We start from the raw sequence: 17,463 nt of genomic DNA on the forward strand, positions 1-17,463 counted from the left end.
GTTTGGATTTTGGACGATTAAAAATTAACCTGATTATGAGAACATAAGAAGAGTCATGCTAGATCAGATCAAGGGTCCATCTACTGCAGCATTCTGTTCACACATTGGCCATGGGAAACCCACAAACAGACAACAGCACCTTCCAACCATGAATAGGCAACCATGGCTGTACTAGTCTCAATTAGTCTGACCTTGATTAGCATCTCTAATGTTGAATCCTATGCATGCTATGCACCATGTACATTGATGGTGCTATATAAATAAATAAATAAATAATAATAATAATGCTTAGACCAGGCAGGGAGGATGATTTTGTTATTTGTGCTAGGATCCTCCTTGGCATGGAGGAGGACTAGGTGCATACATCAGTACATGCTTAGAAATTGGAGCATGCTGGAAGTTGTAGGGCTTTTTTTCTGCCTGAATATGCATAGGATTGCATCCTAAAAATGTCAGTGCTTTTGGGGCAGGTTGAGGCTTTTGTAGACAGCATAAGTAAAGAACAAATGTAGTTCCTTCTCACATTTCCTTTAGACTGCCAAGGGTTACACAAAAATAAATAAATGAAAGCACTATATTTAGAACCTGACTCAGTGAGTGACAGCAAAATACCAGCGGTGATAAAGAAAACAGTGGCTATAATATTTAAAAAGCTGAGCAAATATAATTAGATTTTCCTAGAGAAATTCTAGCTTTCCTTTCAGTTCAATGGGGTGAGGGAGAGTTTTGGGCATAGCAAGAGAAATCTGGAAACGGTGGAAATGATATAAGAGAATGTACAAGGCCCAATGAAATGACGAGTGTGTAAAGGATTCCAGAAATGTTTTCGGTTCAGTTCTGCATTTTACTGAAGCTCCAACAGACCAGATGTAAGAATGTGAATCATCATCTAGCAGGAGCCAGACACGGAACCTTCCAAGATGCAAATGGTGGTGGAAAAAACAGATGCTCTTGCATTTACAACGTGGCTCCTGGATTTTGTTTTATTTCTTTGTTTCAAGCTAAACAACATTGTCCCAGTACAGCTAGGGGTTATATGTACATATGTAATCCTTGCTGGCTAGGGGGAATCACTCAATAGCTAGAGTGGCCATGAGCCCTATTTTAAAGAGGACAGTCCTCTATTTGAAGGGTTATCCAAGGACAGTCCTCTATTTTGAACATGTCCCATTTAAAGGGATATGTCCAATTAGGGATTGTTCACATGCAGGAACTGCAGGTTTAAGCAGTAGTCAAATTACTAGAGGCGGTTAGTTCATTAATAGAGGGCATGTTTTATGTGTCCTAAATCTCAGCTTCATCCGTCTTTAGTATCTCCAGGTATAGGACTGGGAAAGATCCCTGTCTTGAGACGCTGGGCTCATCTACACCAAGCAGGATATTCCACTATGAAAGCGGTATATAAAGGCCAGGATCTACACTACTGCTTTATAGTGGTACTGAAGTGCACTGACAACTGCTGGGGCCCATTGACACATCTACACCAAGCAGGATATAACACTATGAAAGTGGTATGAAAGCAGTACATGGTATATGTCATGGGCCGCAACTGTTGTCAGTGCACTTCAATACTGCTATAAAGCAGTAGTGTGGCTCCTGCCTTTCATATACCGCTTTCATTTCACTTTCATAGTGGAATATCTGCTTGGTGTAGATGAGCCCGCTTTTGCTGCTGGTCAATGTAGATCAGCTCTTTACAACCTGGGGTGTTCTAAATGTTTTGGACTACAACTCCAGCATTCCTGACTATTGGCTGGGGCTGATTGCTGGGACTGATGGGAGTTGCAGGCAAAGCATCTGGAGGACACCAGTTTGGGGAAATGTGGTGTAGATAATACTGAACTATCTGCATCAAAAGTCTGTCTCAGTATATGGCAGTTTTCTATGCTCCTGTTATGGACAACTTGTTAATTTGTGTGTGTGAAGGTGGAGCTGCATCTCTGATATCATGGAACATATTAATGGATAACAAATGTGATGGCTACGTTGTGTCTCCATGTTCAGAGGCATGACAACTACCATCCAACATCTCTAGTTGTCACATAACCCATCACCTTACTCTACACCATGATAGGAAGAGGCTCTGGTTCCCCCTCCCACTTTTCATTCCTTATGCTTTACCAGACTGTTTTGTTCACAGCAGCTCATTACTGGGTACACTTTGCAACTTTGAAGCCCAATGCCTGCAAACAGGAGATTGGTGCAATCTCACCATTGCGGTCTTTCATAACAATAACAACAAAAACAGCTAATAGCAACATCGTGGGTATGTATTACCTCCAGGATCCGAGGCACCACACTTCTGAATACCAGTTGCAAGGGAATAACATGGGAGAGGGTTATTTCCCTCATGTCCTGCTTAGGGGCTTTCAAGAGGAACCTGACAGACCACTATGGGAAACAGGATGCTAGACTGGATAGGCTTTTAGTCTGCTCCCACAGAGCTCTTCCTGCATTCTTAGTACCCATCCTACATACCAATGACCACCTGAATGGGTGTTGTCGTTTTCCATATATTTTGCATCACTTTGTAGCAAGAAGTGTTGAGGTTTCAAGAGTGGTTTATGAGGTTCAATTGCAGCTGCGGAGCACATTAGGAATTAAACAAGGGCATCTGAAGTAGGGTGGCCATATGAAATGGAGGACAGGGCTCCTGTATCTCCAACATTTTATAGAAAAGAAGCTATACCAGAGTGATCAGATACAAAAGAGGGCAGGGCTCCTGCAGCTTCAACTGTTGTGATGATGAGGGAATTTTACCAGGTGCTGTATGCATACAAATGACACCTGCTGAAATTCCCTTTTCAATACAACTGTTAAAGATACAGGAGCCTTGTGCTCTTTTCAATAGGGTCACCCTAGTCTAGGACCACCCACAATGCCCATCTTGTTTGCTGCAGGAGCCACAAAGATGGTATTAATGGTGCATGAAGAATTGGCCTGCTGCTTACTTAGCGCAGCAGACTCTAAAACTAAGGGTTTTAATTAAAACAGTTGGATTGCTGCCTACTTTTGTTTTAAGTTGTTACTTTCTTTTTGTTTTAATTAGATTATTTTTAAAATTTTGTAAGTGTGGGCTGACTCTGCTGTTCCAGGATAAAAGCCAAAAGAGTTCTCAGTGAATCATGTACAGTCGTAGAAACCTTACCTTACATGGCTAAAAATTAGATCAATTATTTTTCAAAGTTAATTTCATTGTTTCGCAATAACAGTTAACTACTTTGTTTGTTTTATAATTAGAATAAGTTTCAAACCTGTTGGTGATTAAAGAATCCTTTTGATGTTGCTCTAATAAAGTTAAACTATTGGACCATTCTTTTTATAATATTTTACTAATTCAATATCCAAATCTTTTTTGACCAGTCAAATGCCCAACCCTAGCCAACGGGGTGCTCAATGCCTTTATCTCAGGAGTTGACTATAACGAGAGGGGTAATGTCTAACTCACCGATCCCCAAAATCTTGTTAAATTAACTTAGACTGACAAGAAGTTATGAATTATTTAACAGGCGCTCTCCAAAATGTTAATTGTAATTTGTAGCCCAGACATTTCATAAATAGATACTTCAGGCGTTTCAGCATCAAAACAAAACCCTTGCAATGCAACAGAGTTGAAGGTGAAAGATTCTGTTTTGCTGTTAAAAGACTTGGATTGCACTGGGGACTCAGTCCTGGGAATACTGCTTGCCAGTAGAAAGCCAAGAAACTGTACATAAACTATATATTTATTCATAAAATCCATCCAGGGTCTTAAGGAACACAGTGAACTTCAGTAAGAAATGCCTTTGGGCTTTGGAGTTGCCTGGGAATTAAAAACAAAAACAACCAGCCACGGTAGGCAAAATACCTGACATGCTGTGAATGGTTTGATTCTCCAGAGGAAAGGAGGGATATCAAGGACAGAGATCTGAAGACTGAAGGTATTCCCTTTGAAATGCAACAGCTTTGGTTCTTCCAGCAACTGCCCCCCTTGCCGTCTTTCATCTAAAATCACTTCCTGTAGTGGAGAAGAGGGGAAAAAACAAACAACGTCAATGTCCAGGATTTCTCATCTCTCCCCTTCCATAATTATGCTTCTGGATGGAACCCCACTAAACTTGGAGACTGGTCCCCAGTGGAACGTGTCCAGTCATGTGGCTGCTTCTTTACAGCAGGACAAAGGAACTATGTCCTCCTAGATGCAAGGAATGGCCATGCCCCAGACTCTCAGTAGTAGTCTGGACTCTGGCATGGAAGAGAAAGGTCCACCCAGATTACAAAACAGACAAACAAACAACACTGAACACAGACTCAGGACATGTCACTGGCCCAGGAGGACTTTAAAACAGAGATTTGCAAATTGGGATCCCTGGAGACTGCACCACCTGAGCCAAATTCCCCTGAGGAACCCAGGCAGCTGCTTTATACCGAATCAGATCATTTGTCCAACTTGTCCTGTATTGTTGACATTGGGCTCATCTACACCAAGCAGGATATTCCACTATGAAAGCGGCATATAAAAGGCAGGAGCCACACTACTGCTTTATAGCTGTATTGAAGTGCACTGCAGGATCGACACTACTGCTTTATAGTGGTACTGAAGTGCACTGACAACTGTTGGGGCCCATGGACACATCTACACCAAGCAAGATATAGCACTACGAAAGTGATATGAAAGCGGTATATGGTTTGTGTCATTGGGCACCAACAGTTGTTAGTGTACTTCAATACTGCTATAAAGCAGTAGTGTGGCTCCTGCTTTTTGTATACCACTTTCATAGTGAAACATCCTGCTTGGTGTAGATGAGCCCATTGACTCTCCAGGGATTCAGGCAGCCCTACCTGGAGATGCAGGGATTGAGCCTGGGGCCTTCTCCATGCAAAGCACGTGCTCTACCACTGAGCCATGGCCACTCCCCTAAGGAACGAGCTCCCTGTACACTAGGGGTCTCTCACTTCCCAGTGCCTGCTCACCAACACAGGTAACACATACAGCTGGAGCTGACTGAGACACAATGGAGTGCTAGACTCAAGCGCAGACAGAGGACTACACCATTAAGACTGTCCGCTCTTTTAAAAAGGGCTGGAGTATGGGGTTAGTTTGGTCCAAGCAATACAAAAAGGCCTCAGCAGAACCCCAAACTTGTTTGGACTAAGTACTCTGCTTGGCGCTATCCATAGTTCTGGCATCTGGCTGTGTCCTGGGGGTCCTCACTTGTCCATGGGACAAAAGATAGAATATCTGTAAATCAACAATATTGTTTATAAGATTATAAAAAAGTGCAGTGTCTCTTGGTGCCTTCCAAGTGTACTGTGAAAAGGAGGGTGGGCCAGCCGGAACTTTGGCCTGATCCAGAAGGGTTTTTCTTCTGCTCTTAGTGGCTTGCAGTACCATAAACCCAAGCATTCAGGAGGGCAAGCTGTGTGATGAACTGGGACACTTGAAGGAATTTGTCACATGAAATGGTGGAGGCAGTTTCAAAGTGGCCACATGGATAGAATCATAGAATCATAGAATCATAGAATAGCAGAGTTGGAAGGGGCCTACAAGGCCATCGAGTCCAACCCCCTGCTGAATGCAGGAATCCACCCTAAAACATCCCTGACAGATGGTTGTCCAGCTGCCTCTTGAAGGCCTCTAGTGTGGGAGAGCCCACAACCTCCCTAGGTAACTGATTCCACCGTCACACTGCTCTAACAGTTAGGAAGTTTTTCCTGATGTCCAGCCTGATGTCCAGCCGGAATCTGGCTTCCTTTAACTTGAACCCATTATTCCATGTCCTGCACTCTGGGAGGATCGAAAAGAGATCCTGGCCCTCCTCTGTGTGACAACCTTTTAAGTATTTGAAGAGTGCGATCATGTCTCCACTCAATCTTCTCTTCTCCAGGCTAAACATGGCCCCCTGCCTCAGTTTACTGATGGCCCCCTGCCTCAGTTTACTCTGGGTTGAATCCAGACTTGTCCTTCTATGAATTGAAGGGCTCCTTCCATTCACAGAGGGAACCAGGATCCCCCAGAGGCTTCCCTCTGGATCCTCCCAGCAGCCTCCAGTGCAGCCTTTGTACACTGTCCGGAAGGGATGGGGTGTCTCAGCCCTTCCAGAACAGCATGGGGAGGTCGCTCTAGACATGGCGGGGGGGGGGGAATAAGAGAAAATCACTGCCCCAATTCTCTGAGCGCAAGCCTGGATCCAACCCTGGCTTAAATATTATAAATATTCAGTGTCCACATTGAAACAGATGGAGGTACCAGACTACCACTCTGAATTTATGAGAATTAATCGCACTTCCTAAATACCCAACAGCCTTATTACACACAGAAAAGCCACACTGTTAAATGGCAAATTTGGTAAACCGCCCAGAGAGCTTCGGCTGTGGGGCGGTATATAAATGTAATACAATAAATAAATAAATAAATAAATAAATATTACATCCAAATCTAAATTATAAAAGAAATTGTGTGTTCATTAAAATAAAACATTGCCTCTTGTCTCCATAACTTCCCTGAATGTAACTGCACGCTGGGTGGGTTTTGGAGAGGAGAGGAGACCAAAAAACCCCCCCAACAGCTTGATTTAAAGTATATTGGCTATCAACGGCAGAGAGACTGATAATTCAGAAAGAAGCACACTGCATATCTTCTACAAACTATCAATTGGCTTGTTTCATTGAAGAGGATTCTCAAGTGCCTCCTCCCACCCCATCCCCATATTTGTTCCCTGATATGATCATGTTGCTCCATTTATGTAGGTAAAGCTGAAATCCAGAAGAGAAATCCCTCAGACCAATTCGGACCTCCATATCCAATTGCCAAATTTTGGCAGAAGTTGCAGGATGCTAGAAAGATCTCATCTCAAACCAGGGGGTTACTGGAATCCAGAAGGTCCCTCTTGTACTTGGAGGCCTCCACAGGCCCTTACAGAAGGCTGTAGGTGCAACTGCACATCAGTGACGAGACCACCAGCTATCAGTGGTCCCCAGGCAAAACCTGCAGCAGATTCTATTAAGTTGAGGAAGAAATCCACAGCAAACTGTGCCTGCCTAGGCCCCCCAAAATCCATTCAGAATTCCAACTCAGACAGAACTCAGCAGCAACGCGATTCACACAGCAGAAGTCTTCCTGACAATGGAACTCCTGGAAGTACTTTACGGTGGAATCCAAAGGGGCGCTTTTGCCTGGATCAGTTCCTTTCCACCCTGCTGATTGCTTTTCACAAGCAGTTGGTCGCACCAATTCTACTGCATAAGCAGGACCCACCTCTAATTTATTTATTACATGTATATTCCACCTTGCTTCAATTATGCGACTCAGGGAGGCTGCATGTGGCTTCATGTGGGCTCTCTTCCAAGTACTGGCCAGCCCCAGACCTGCTTAGCTTCAGCAAGGTGACTGTCTTATGTACCTTCTGACCATACCTTGGGATCCTTAAGCTATGAGATATAACACTTCCTAAGGGAAACCCCAAAATGACTGGAACCCTTTGTTTCTGCAAGGAGGCAGGCCAGAAGAACTCCCTTATGTGAGGTCCATCGGCCTGCCTTTGCTCATTTGCGATTGCTCCCAGAAGTGCTGAATCACCATTGCACAAGAAGTGGGGAGCACTGGTACAATGCAATTGGAGGGGCCGGACAGAACTGGCCAGGGTGTAAACACCCCATTGGATCCTGCCTTATGCATGTTATATTCCTCACATGTAAAAGAAATCAGATGCTACTTACCTTTGTGGGCCCAAATCACAACCTATTTACAGAAGAATGAAACAAACTTTCATTCCCCCACCAAATGGGGAAATGAAAGTAAAACACAAGGATCTTGTCTTCTTCTTCTTCTTCTTCTTCTTCTTCTTCTTCTTCTTCTTCTTCTTCTTCTCTAAAACCTAATGCAGTAAATCAGCGCTCCCCAACTTGGGCCTTTGCTAGACCACAGGTTAGTCCAGGGTTTGCCCCTATGCATCCAGATGATGCACAGGGGATCCCAGGCTCAGGCAGGGGTCAACCCTCCCTTGCCCCGGGGTAACAGGCTCCAGTTGTAGCCTGGTATTTCCCGTGGCCTCGGGCTGAGCCCGAGACTGCAAGTGTGTAGACTGTTCTGCCGCTTTCCCCAGCTACCGCAATTACTCGTGAGTAGCTGGGGAAAGTGGTGGACAGGGCGCAGCGCTCCTCAGGATCAGGGCAGGGTGGGGAGATCGGGGCAGGGTGGGGGGAGCGGTGACATTTTTTTTTAAAAAAAATATCTACCATTGCCACTCGAGTGTTCCTGCACAGCAGCCCCATTAAACAAACAAACAAAAATGGTGGACGCGGCAGGGCTTTCCTGCAGCCCATCGCGTCTGATGTCTGGATTAGAGTGATAGCCCATGCTACTTGTACCGTGGGCTCATCCCTCCTCCCACAAGGATTCCCAGGTAGGTCTAGCAAAGGCCTTGGTGTCCAAATTTTGGACTTCAACACTTGGACATTCCTGCCAGCATGGCCAATAGGCAGAATGTTGGAATTTCAAAACATCTGGAGATCTTGTCCAGATATACACCAAGCATGACATGACACTTTGGAAATGGTTTGAAAATTGTATCTGGAGTGTGTCCTGTGCCCTAACAGTTGTCACTACTGTTATAAACCGTTTCAAAGCAGAAGTATAGATCCTGCCTTTCTTTCTCCCCACCTCTATTCCTGAGTGCCTTGCAGAAGTGGATTCAATCCTGATTGGTCCCCTCCTTTTCTGCATTAAATGTTTGGAAGCTCTCTCATCATTTCATGTGGAGTGTTACTATCAAAAACTATTTGTTCTGTGTCAAAGCATGTGTGATCAGAATTGGATCTTTTAGGTTTTCCACATTGCTGTCCCTGCTTCCTACAGTGTATCTGCTTCTGCTTTGTTTCTCCAAATATCTCTGTTTGGGAAGAGACACAGCATGAACAAAACCCTGAAAAATAAAAGGCATGGTTTTCCTCTCTTACCTGAAACGCACAGGGAGTATTATCCACACAGTACACTCTTAGACTATAATCCAGTGAGTTACAGGACATACAGCCAAATACGGCTACTTTCAGTTCTTTAACAGAACAATCAGAAAGGGGCTCCCCAATGAGAGCGTAAGTTCCAAAAGAGTCCAAGAGAATGTGACAAGCATATGGATCCAAGAGGCAGTAACAGGAAGTGGTTTCCTCTTCCACAGACATCACTTCCTGTATTTATTTGAAAAAAGAAAAAAGAAAAAAGAAACAAAACCAAAACCATTAAATACAGATTTTTAAAATAAATAACACAACATTTTGGTGACTACGGCCTTAGCTAGATGGGGCTTTATCCCGGGGTGAACCTTGGGATTTTTTATTTATTTATTTGTTGCATTTCTAGACCGCCCAATAGCCGAAGCTCTCTGGGCAGTTTACATGACAGACAGGGGATCCTGGGATCAGGGAGGGATCATCCCTCCCTTGCCCTGGGATATAGCCCTCCCCTTTGGGCCCGAGACCGTGGAACATGTGGTCCATTGCCATAGGTTGACCTGGCTCTCCGCGATTCCTTGCGCAGAGCTGAGATCCGCGCATGGGGCACAATGATCCTCAGGAGCACTGCGCCCATTGGGGGTAGGAGGGAGTAGGGAAATTATTATTTTTTAAAAAACCCAACAGCCTTACCTTTCGGCGCTTGAGCGCTCGTGCACTCCTGTTGCATTAAAAAAAAATGGCTGGTGCGACGACTCTCCTCCTGAGGTTGTCGCACCTCACATGTAAACGGAGGAGAGATCTCGTGATAATCACATCGCGGCATCTTCCCTCCTCCATCATGGAATAAAAAGTAGGTCTAGCTAAGGCCTATGTCTCATGTTTTCTTGATTAGAATGGACCATGTAATAATAATATTACGTTATTATTGTTGTTATCTTTGCAGTAATTATAATAATATTACAAGGTTGGCATTTCTGCTCCCAGGCATGTGTTAGCATATGATGGAACATTTGTGTCAGTCATCTAAACAGGTCTAGTATTTTATTGTTTCTGCTGTCTAAATTGTTTTAAATTTATATATAATGCTGTATCATTGTCTTATGTATTGCTGCTCAGTTTTATTCTGGTTTTACTTTTATGCTTTTATATTGCCATTTTATACTGTGGTTTGAGTTTCATACTAAGGTTGTACATTATGGTTTTAATTTTTGTGAATCACCTGGAGAGCTCCAGCTATATAGAAATGCAGTAAATAAATAAATAAATAAACAAATTGCAAACTACCCAGAGAGCTTTGGCTATTGGGTGGTAAGGAAATAAATTGTTGTTGTTGTTGTTGTTTTCATTGTCATCATTGTCCAATAGACAGGGGTTGCATTTGCAGCTAAGTGCCCAAGACCCAAATTAGGTAGGTGGAGGCAGTGGGTTAGATTTAACTTCTTCAATCAGAAAGGGGGAGAAAGGCGGGGATCTTTGAATCTAACCCAAAGTTTTAGTGTCCTGCTCTGTGCCTCCGAAAGCAGCCTCAGACAGACATTGGCCTTTGCCTTGTTATGGTTGTCTCCTGTTCATAAATTTTATGGACCTCTCCTATTTTGAAAGCTCTGTCCTCAGAAGTGGAAAGATGGCTATAGATGGTTTTGGTTTGTCTTGCTTTGCAAAGCCACGGGTTCCCTACCCAAACAAACTTCACTCAGCTCCACAATCAGGCTGAGATCCAAATAACAGTAACTGCTAGTTCCACGAGTCCAAGAGGGATTTTTAGACCTCCACTTCTCAAGCATGAGCTCCCTGTGCTGTATGGCAAATGGCTTTTAAAACAGAGGGAGGTTTCTTGGCCACAATTTCCACCATATGGTGGAAATTTCCAACATATGTGCTTTGCGGCTGGGGAGGGAAGCAGTGGGGCTTCTGGGGAAACCAAAGAGCAACAGCAGGTATGCTTTCAAAAAAATAAATGGCTAATTGTTTTGTAGAAATATAATGCTGCACGATCGTGATTTTGTCTGTCACACATCTACTCCAAAAACTGAAAATGCTGCGTCAAATAAAAGAAAGTCATCATGAGCAATGAGGCTCTTTTTTCACCTTCAAATTCAGTACGTTGCAGGATTCCATGCATGCTTACTCAGAAATCGATTGGATTAATTGCAATGCGACCTACTCCCATCCCAAATAAACGTCTGCAGGCAAAATATTTTAAACAATATGACTAAACATGGCAAATTATATTCTTTTCCAATAAACCCATAGATGCCCAATGTGTTAGCCTATTGCAGTGGGGAGGGATTTAGTGAAGCAGTCTGAGCTCTGAGTAGGAAGAACAGGATATAAATAAAATAACAATACTAATACTCAGCTCAAACTTTGCCTCCATGCAGTGTTTTAATTAAATCTCCTTTATTCACCAACCATTTTGAGTGGGCTGGATTTAGTCACATGGATTTTAGAGAAATGGTGTATGTAAGTCAAGATGAACATTCCTCAGGTAGAGGGATCATTTGGTACATCAAAGACAACACGCGAGATCTGAGCAAGAATTTAATCTCACACCTGCTTAAAGCACTGGCCGCCATAACATTTATTCTTATAAAACCTTCCAACTAGTGTGTGTTGTGCTCCATTCGGCTGTTATTCAGTATGTGGCTGGAATGGGTGGATTTGCAACATAATATTTGTCCTTTATCCATGGCTACTTCGATAGTAGCTATTTGTGAATTCAAATAGCAGCTGGGCTTGAATGAAGCCATTCACTAAGGAATATAGTTCACAGACCATAGTAGAGCAGCTAGTATGGACCCATGTCTCTGAGACATGGGTCCATAAGAAACATGGGTCACTTACCTCCCATTTTCCCTGATGCTTTTTCTTTTTCAAATGGATGTTCCAGTGCTCAGGGTTCACTTCTGCACAGTGTGGTATTGTCAAGGCAAATGGGGTGGAGACTGTCACTTCTGGAGGACCACAAGTTACTTCTGGACCAAGGAGGACTTTGCTGCCTTCTGGTTGCAGGCTTTTCATGGAAAGGAGAGAGAGAGAGAGAGAGAGAGGAAGGGAGAGAGGAAGGGAGAGAGAGAGAAATATTACAAAGGAAAAGCCAAAATCAAAACATGTCCCCCCTTTTTTACTGTGAATATCAACAAATAGAACAGAAAATACATCATGAAAACGGTGTGTGTGGGGGAAACATACATTGTGAATATAAAATTATCATCATTTTCCACCGGATGTACCGTTAAAAATAAAAAAAAGAGGGAGAGAGTTATACAAAGGTTTCAAAGAAAGCAGACAGATATCCATATGCTTATTCACTTGCAAGTTGTGTCTATATAATACTTGCTCAAAGGTTGTTAATGTTATTAGGTCCTCGAACCATTGCATTATGGGAGGTGTGAATTTGTCCTTCCAATGTGATAGCATGAGTCTTTTGGCTGTCATAAGGGCTCTGAAGATCCATCTGCACTGACCATGTGTTAACTTCCAAGAAGCCGGTAGGTAATTTAGGAGCAGGTGCACATTATTCTGTATTATAAATTGTTTCAGTATAAAGTCCGTCCTTAGTAGACCCTCCTCCCCAAAAGGGGCAACTATGAACATATGAGATAAAGAAGCATTAGATGCATTCCATCTCTATGCAAGTTAGACAAACCCTTATTTGAAAAGGTGTTGTGGAGTCCAGTAGACCCAAAACAATTGTTTTTGCTGAATAAGACATAACCTGAGATCCACAGAAACTTCAGGTACAGATGCTAGAGCAACCAAAAACCAAACATAAAACCAAACATAAAACTTCCTTCCTGGAGCAAATGTGAATGTTTGCTCATCTCCATTCTTGCCATGATTTTTTGTTGTTCAATGTTAGCAACTAAATATTTAAAATGCCTTCTGCCAAAATCTCAGAGTGGCATCCTTCTGCAGGAGACATACATACAGTACATACACAGGGGGAGGGGGGATGAGGGGGAGGGGAAAGGAAAATGAACAGTGTACTCACTTGCAAATTGGATATGAGAGAGGGGGAGAGAGATCCATCTTATCTAATAATAGCAAACTCATTCTCTGAGACATGATCCTTATGTAGCCAACTAGTGCCAACTGTGCGCAATGAGGAGGTATGGCAGTAGCAGAGAAACCCCAAGGCTTTCAGAAGATATATGGGGGAAACCCTAAAACATCCCAATAAGGACTGGTCATTCTCAGTGGGCATAGATTATAGACTGACTATTGTGGGGGATTAAAGGAGGGGGAACGAGGGGTGTAATGGAGTATCCTTGAAGAGGGCATGGGTGGCTATAACTCTGAAAAGGAGCACTTCACATGACAAATGACAAAATGTCCTTTTCAAGGATACTCTAGAATCATAGAATAGTAGAGTTGGAAGGGGCCTACAAGGCCATCGAGTCCAACCCCCTGTTCAATGCAGGAATCCACCCTACAACATACTTGACAGATGGTTGTCCAGCTGCCTCTTGAAGGCCTCTAGTGTGGGGGAGCCCACAACCTCCCTAGGTAACTGGTTCCATTGTTGTACTGCTCTAACAGTCAGGAAGTTCTTCCTGATGTCCAGCCAGAATCTGGCTTCCTCTAACTTGAGCCCATTATTCCGTGTCCTGCACTCTGGGAGGATCGAGAAGAGATCCTGGCCCTCCTCTGTGTGACAACCTTTTAAGTATTTGAAGAGTGGTATCATGTCTCCCCTCAATCTTCTCTTCTCCAGGCTTCTCTACTCCAACCCTTCCTCATTCTCTCCCCCCCCCCACTCTTTTTTTCTTTTTCCTCAGTATTGTTTCCCTATCTCACATTTCAAATGGGATGTCCGGATGCTTCCTTTATGGAAGTGAAGACTAGCTTTAGGTGGCAGGATTGCCAGGGCTTTCTTCAATTTTTTGGAGACTGCTATTAACAATATTCTATAGCTGTAACAGAACAAAATAATTATGGCTCCAGCAACGCATCCTCACACAAATAATTTGATTTGACTGCGGTTTTCTAGCTTTGAAAATAGTTCAGGTCTGCCCCTGAACAAACATAATGGTTAACTTAGGGAAAGCTGATATTAAGGTATGAACTATATGATCAGAACACTTTGCCTGTCTCTCTTTTGAGCCTAAATTTAGCATCATTCTAGACAAACACCTTTTCTCCTTGCAGGCTGTTTTACATGTTGAACGAGAACAACTAAAAACACCCTTAACATCAAAGAAAACATGCGTTTGTCTCTACTCTATCATTAGCATGCCTCGACTGAAGCCTGATTTGGTTGAAGGGTTTGAAGAAACCAATCTTGCAGACCATGAAGTAAGAGGTCTAGTCATGCTACTTTGGGGGCCGGGAGAGAGAGTTACCTGTGTATCTTCAGAGCATTTTGCAACTACTCTCAGCTCCATCCCAGACATTGTTGGCTGTGTGTGGTGTGTGTGTGTGTGTGTGTGTGTGAACCAGTCTCAGATAACAACATGGTATGAGTAGGCATAGACAAGTTAGTCAATTTCACTTTCTCATTTTTCCAGTCTTAAATTTGGTTTATCCTGAGTTTTTTTTTAATATATATATATATATATATATATATATATATATATATTTGGGGGGAGGGACAATTTTAAATTCAGTTAATCCTAATTAAGACTTTTTTAAAAGTCCACATGAAAATGTGTGCTAATTTTCTCCTAATACATGCACTGTGTGTAATTCTGCCTAATATACACATGCCATGCGAGTGATTTTCCTAATGGAATGCATTGTAAACACACACACACACTGATTGAGATCTCCATTGCAACATTTGGAGAAGGGCACATTTCAAAGGACAACTGTGTTCTGCTTTCAAAGTCTGTAACTAGCAAAGTCCAAATTGAAATGAATTTCTGAGAGATGATGAGTCTAGGTCAGAAGTACAGAGTTGGTTGCCTTTGGGACTCCAACGTCAAAAATCCCCAGCCAGAAGAGCCAATGATCAGGGATGATGGGAATTCTCCAATAATATCTGGAGGATACATGTTCCCTAGCCCAGGTATAAGGCCTTTCACAAGCTTCTTAGAGGGATTTCAAGGCTGAACGCTGGCAAGTTCTTGCTCAAGATAAGTAATGACTTCATATTTTCTGCTTAAAAACACAAAACAAAACTGTAATTAAAATTGGCCAGGTTCAGAAGGATAGCACATAACCTTCCTGGTCGGCTCCAAGGGGATTCAATCTCCCTTTCTCCACTGCTGCCTCTTCTGCTGCAACAACAATAACAACCACCCTTCCTAGACAGCTATCTAGCGCAGCAGTGGAAAATGTGCAAAGGGCTGAAGAGGAAAGGAGAAATCAGTCGAACCCCACTGCAGCTATGAAGGAGCTTTAGCACACCTTCCAATATTTCACAGGCATGCCTTTGTAATACCTCATAGTACCACAAAAGAGTACCACTCCCCATGTGCCACTTCCAGGTTGGAGGAGGCCTCTGGTGATCCCTAACTTACATCAGTGGCTCAATGCAGTGGCAGTCATTTTAATTTCCCACAATGCTCCAATGTAGTATCACTCCAGCGCATTATGGGAAATTTAACTGGCACCTATCCAGATGCAGGCACCAGGTGCTAAAAGCAGGCATGTCCTGTCCTGGATGATTTTAAAAATCAATATGGTGTTTGTGCTCTCGGCTAAAGATATGCCAGAAAGAAAAAGAAAAATGCAATTGTCCTGCCATCTGCTATCAACAAGTCAAAATGTGCATCACTGTGGCAGGCATTAAACCACATGGCACCTTCATGTTCATGTGTGCATATTTGCAGGCATGTGCATTAAAGAAAACAGGTGCAACCACCCACTACACTCAGATGTTATTTAAGCAGTTGAGACGGAGATGTTGTAGAAGGATGGGAGACATCTAGTAACTCAGACTAGCAACATTTTTTTTAAAAAATGAGGCGTCTTCATAGACCAAAATAGGGACAAAATAGGGATAATCAGTGAGGAAAAACAGCTATTGGGAAATAGGGAGTGTCCTTGATGAAGCTGGGGCAATGGAAACATATGCTTCAGGGATGCATTCAGGGCTCTTCAAGCCAAATTCTGCCATCAAGATTTAAAAATAAACATTTCAGACACCTTGGTAGGAAGGTGGTAGAATTTGAAGCTAATACAGTTGCCCTTTCTCTTCTGCAAATACAAACATGTCCATAAACTCTTGGCCTTGTGTGGAAGGAACAGGTGTTCAAATGTTTGCAGGACAGAGGTGTAAAATGAGCTGCACAGAAAAGGGAACTTTAAAGTATGTATTTCCCATTTCCAAAGACTACATTCCACTTCCATGTCCATATGCTGTCACTAATATTAATGATGACTGTCTCTGCCAGCTCCATTTCCACAGGTCTCCTCCACTTCCAAGTCCATTCTGTATCAATCCCGTGCAGAAATAAATCCATACTTTTTTTAAAAACACACACCATTTTTTTCCAATGGTACCCACTCACCTTTGTAGACCTCCACCCACTGGCTAAAGCATCTTAGTGCCTTTTTCTTTTCTTTTTTTCAAAAATCTGTGCATTTTACTTTGCAATTCAGATGCAATTTGTTTCCTTTTTGTGGGACACATCTCAATTCTGAAAATATATGGATTTCAAAAGGCAAAATGCACCCAGTCTGCCTCCATTAGTCAGACTAGGTGCATTAGTCTAGGAGGTGTGGAACAAGCCAGTTTGCATCCAAATTTGCAAAATTCGGTATCTCAAGCCTCCCTACATTTGATTTGGGACTGATTTAAAGAGAATGTGGGCCATTAAGGGCACAGTCTCTGAAGCCTTTCAGGTTCTCACCTCACTGACGGAAGTTCAGTTGATGGGAACAAAAGTAGGTCTTGCTTCATAGTGGTGCTCCATTTGTGGAACAATCGTCCCAGAGAAGTGTGTCTGGCTGCCATTTTGCCTTTGTTTAACTGGGCTTTGAAAATGGTTTATTTGATTGGCATTTTTTTCCTACTTAGGACCATGACTGATCTGCTTGGCAACTTTTCTTTTCTTTTCTTTTTTCCCCCTTTTTATTGCTTTCACTGGATTTTTTAATTATTGTCTATTTTCATCCCTGTTCATATTTTAAATTTCTCATAAACCACCATGGGATGGCATGTGCCCAGAAAGGCAGGCTATTTGTAGGCATTTACATATCAATGAATGTGACCTGCCCATACATAACCAAATGCATGAACAGGGCTACAGCAAGTCACGGAGAAGGCTACTGGAGACCCTCTGGCTGCCATGGAACACAGAGAACTGCCTTCTACTGAACTGGACTATTTTTCCCCATCTAGATCAGATTTGTCTACTCTGGCAATTGCATATTTTCAGAGAATAAGTCAAATACACTTGTTATTTCTCTTGATGGTTGCGTCCTTATCTTTCCTATCTCATTCACACCAGGGACATAAGATTCAAAGCCTACCTCCTGAGTCAAAAATATGCTGCTGACAAACAAATAAAAACATTCTGTGTGTGTGTGTGTGTGTGTGTGTATGTGTGTGTGTTGGGGGAGGGGGGAAGTTAGGCAATTCAA

General features: G+C 42.8%; 1 protein-coding gene across 1 annotated transcript in view; it reads right to left on the reverse strand.

The window, feature by feature from the left end:
• UNC5D (unc-5 netrin receptor D) overlaps nucleotides 1-17,463 on the reverse strand; it is a gene marked incomplete at its 5' end in the record, with an annotated part of 211,935 nt that overhangs the window by 14,972 nt on the left and 179,500 nt on the right. Inside the window, 3 exons of the mRNA XM_063139491.1 lie at nucleotides 3,848-3,997; nucleotides 8,938-9,165; nucleotides 11,776-11,944. Of these exons, the coding sequence (XP_062995561.1) occupies nucleotides 3,848-3,997; nucleotides 8,938-9,165; nucleotides 11,776-11,944 (547 nt within the window). The remainder of the gene's footprint in view (nucleotides 1-3,847; nucleotides 3,998-8,937; nucleotides 9,166-11,775; nucleotides 11,945-17,463) is intronic.

This window comes from Elgaria multicarinata, chromosome 12 (assembly GCF_023053635.1).
Source record: "Elgaria multicarinata webbii isolate HBS135686 ecotype San Diego chromosome 12, rElgMul1.1.pri, whole genome shotgun sequence".
Classification (NCBI taxonomy): Eukaryota; Metazoa; Chordata; class Lepidosauria; order Squamata; family Anguidae; genus Elgaria; species Elgaria multicarinata.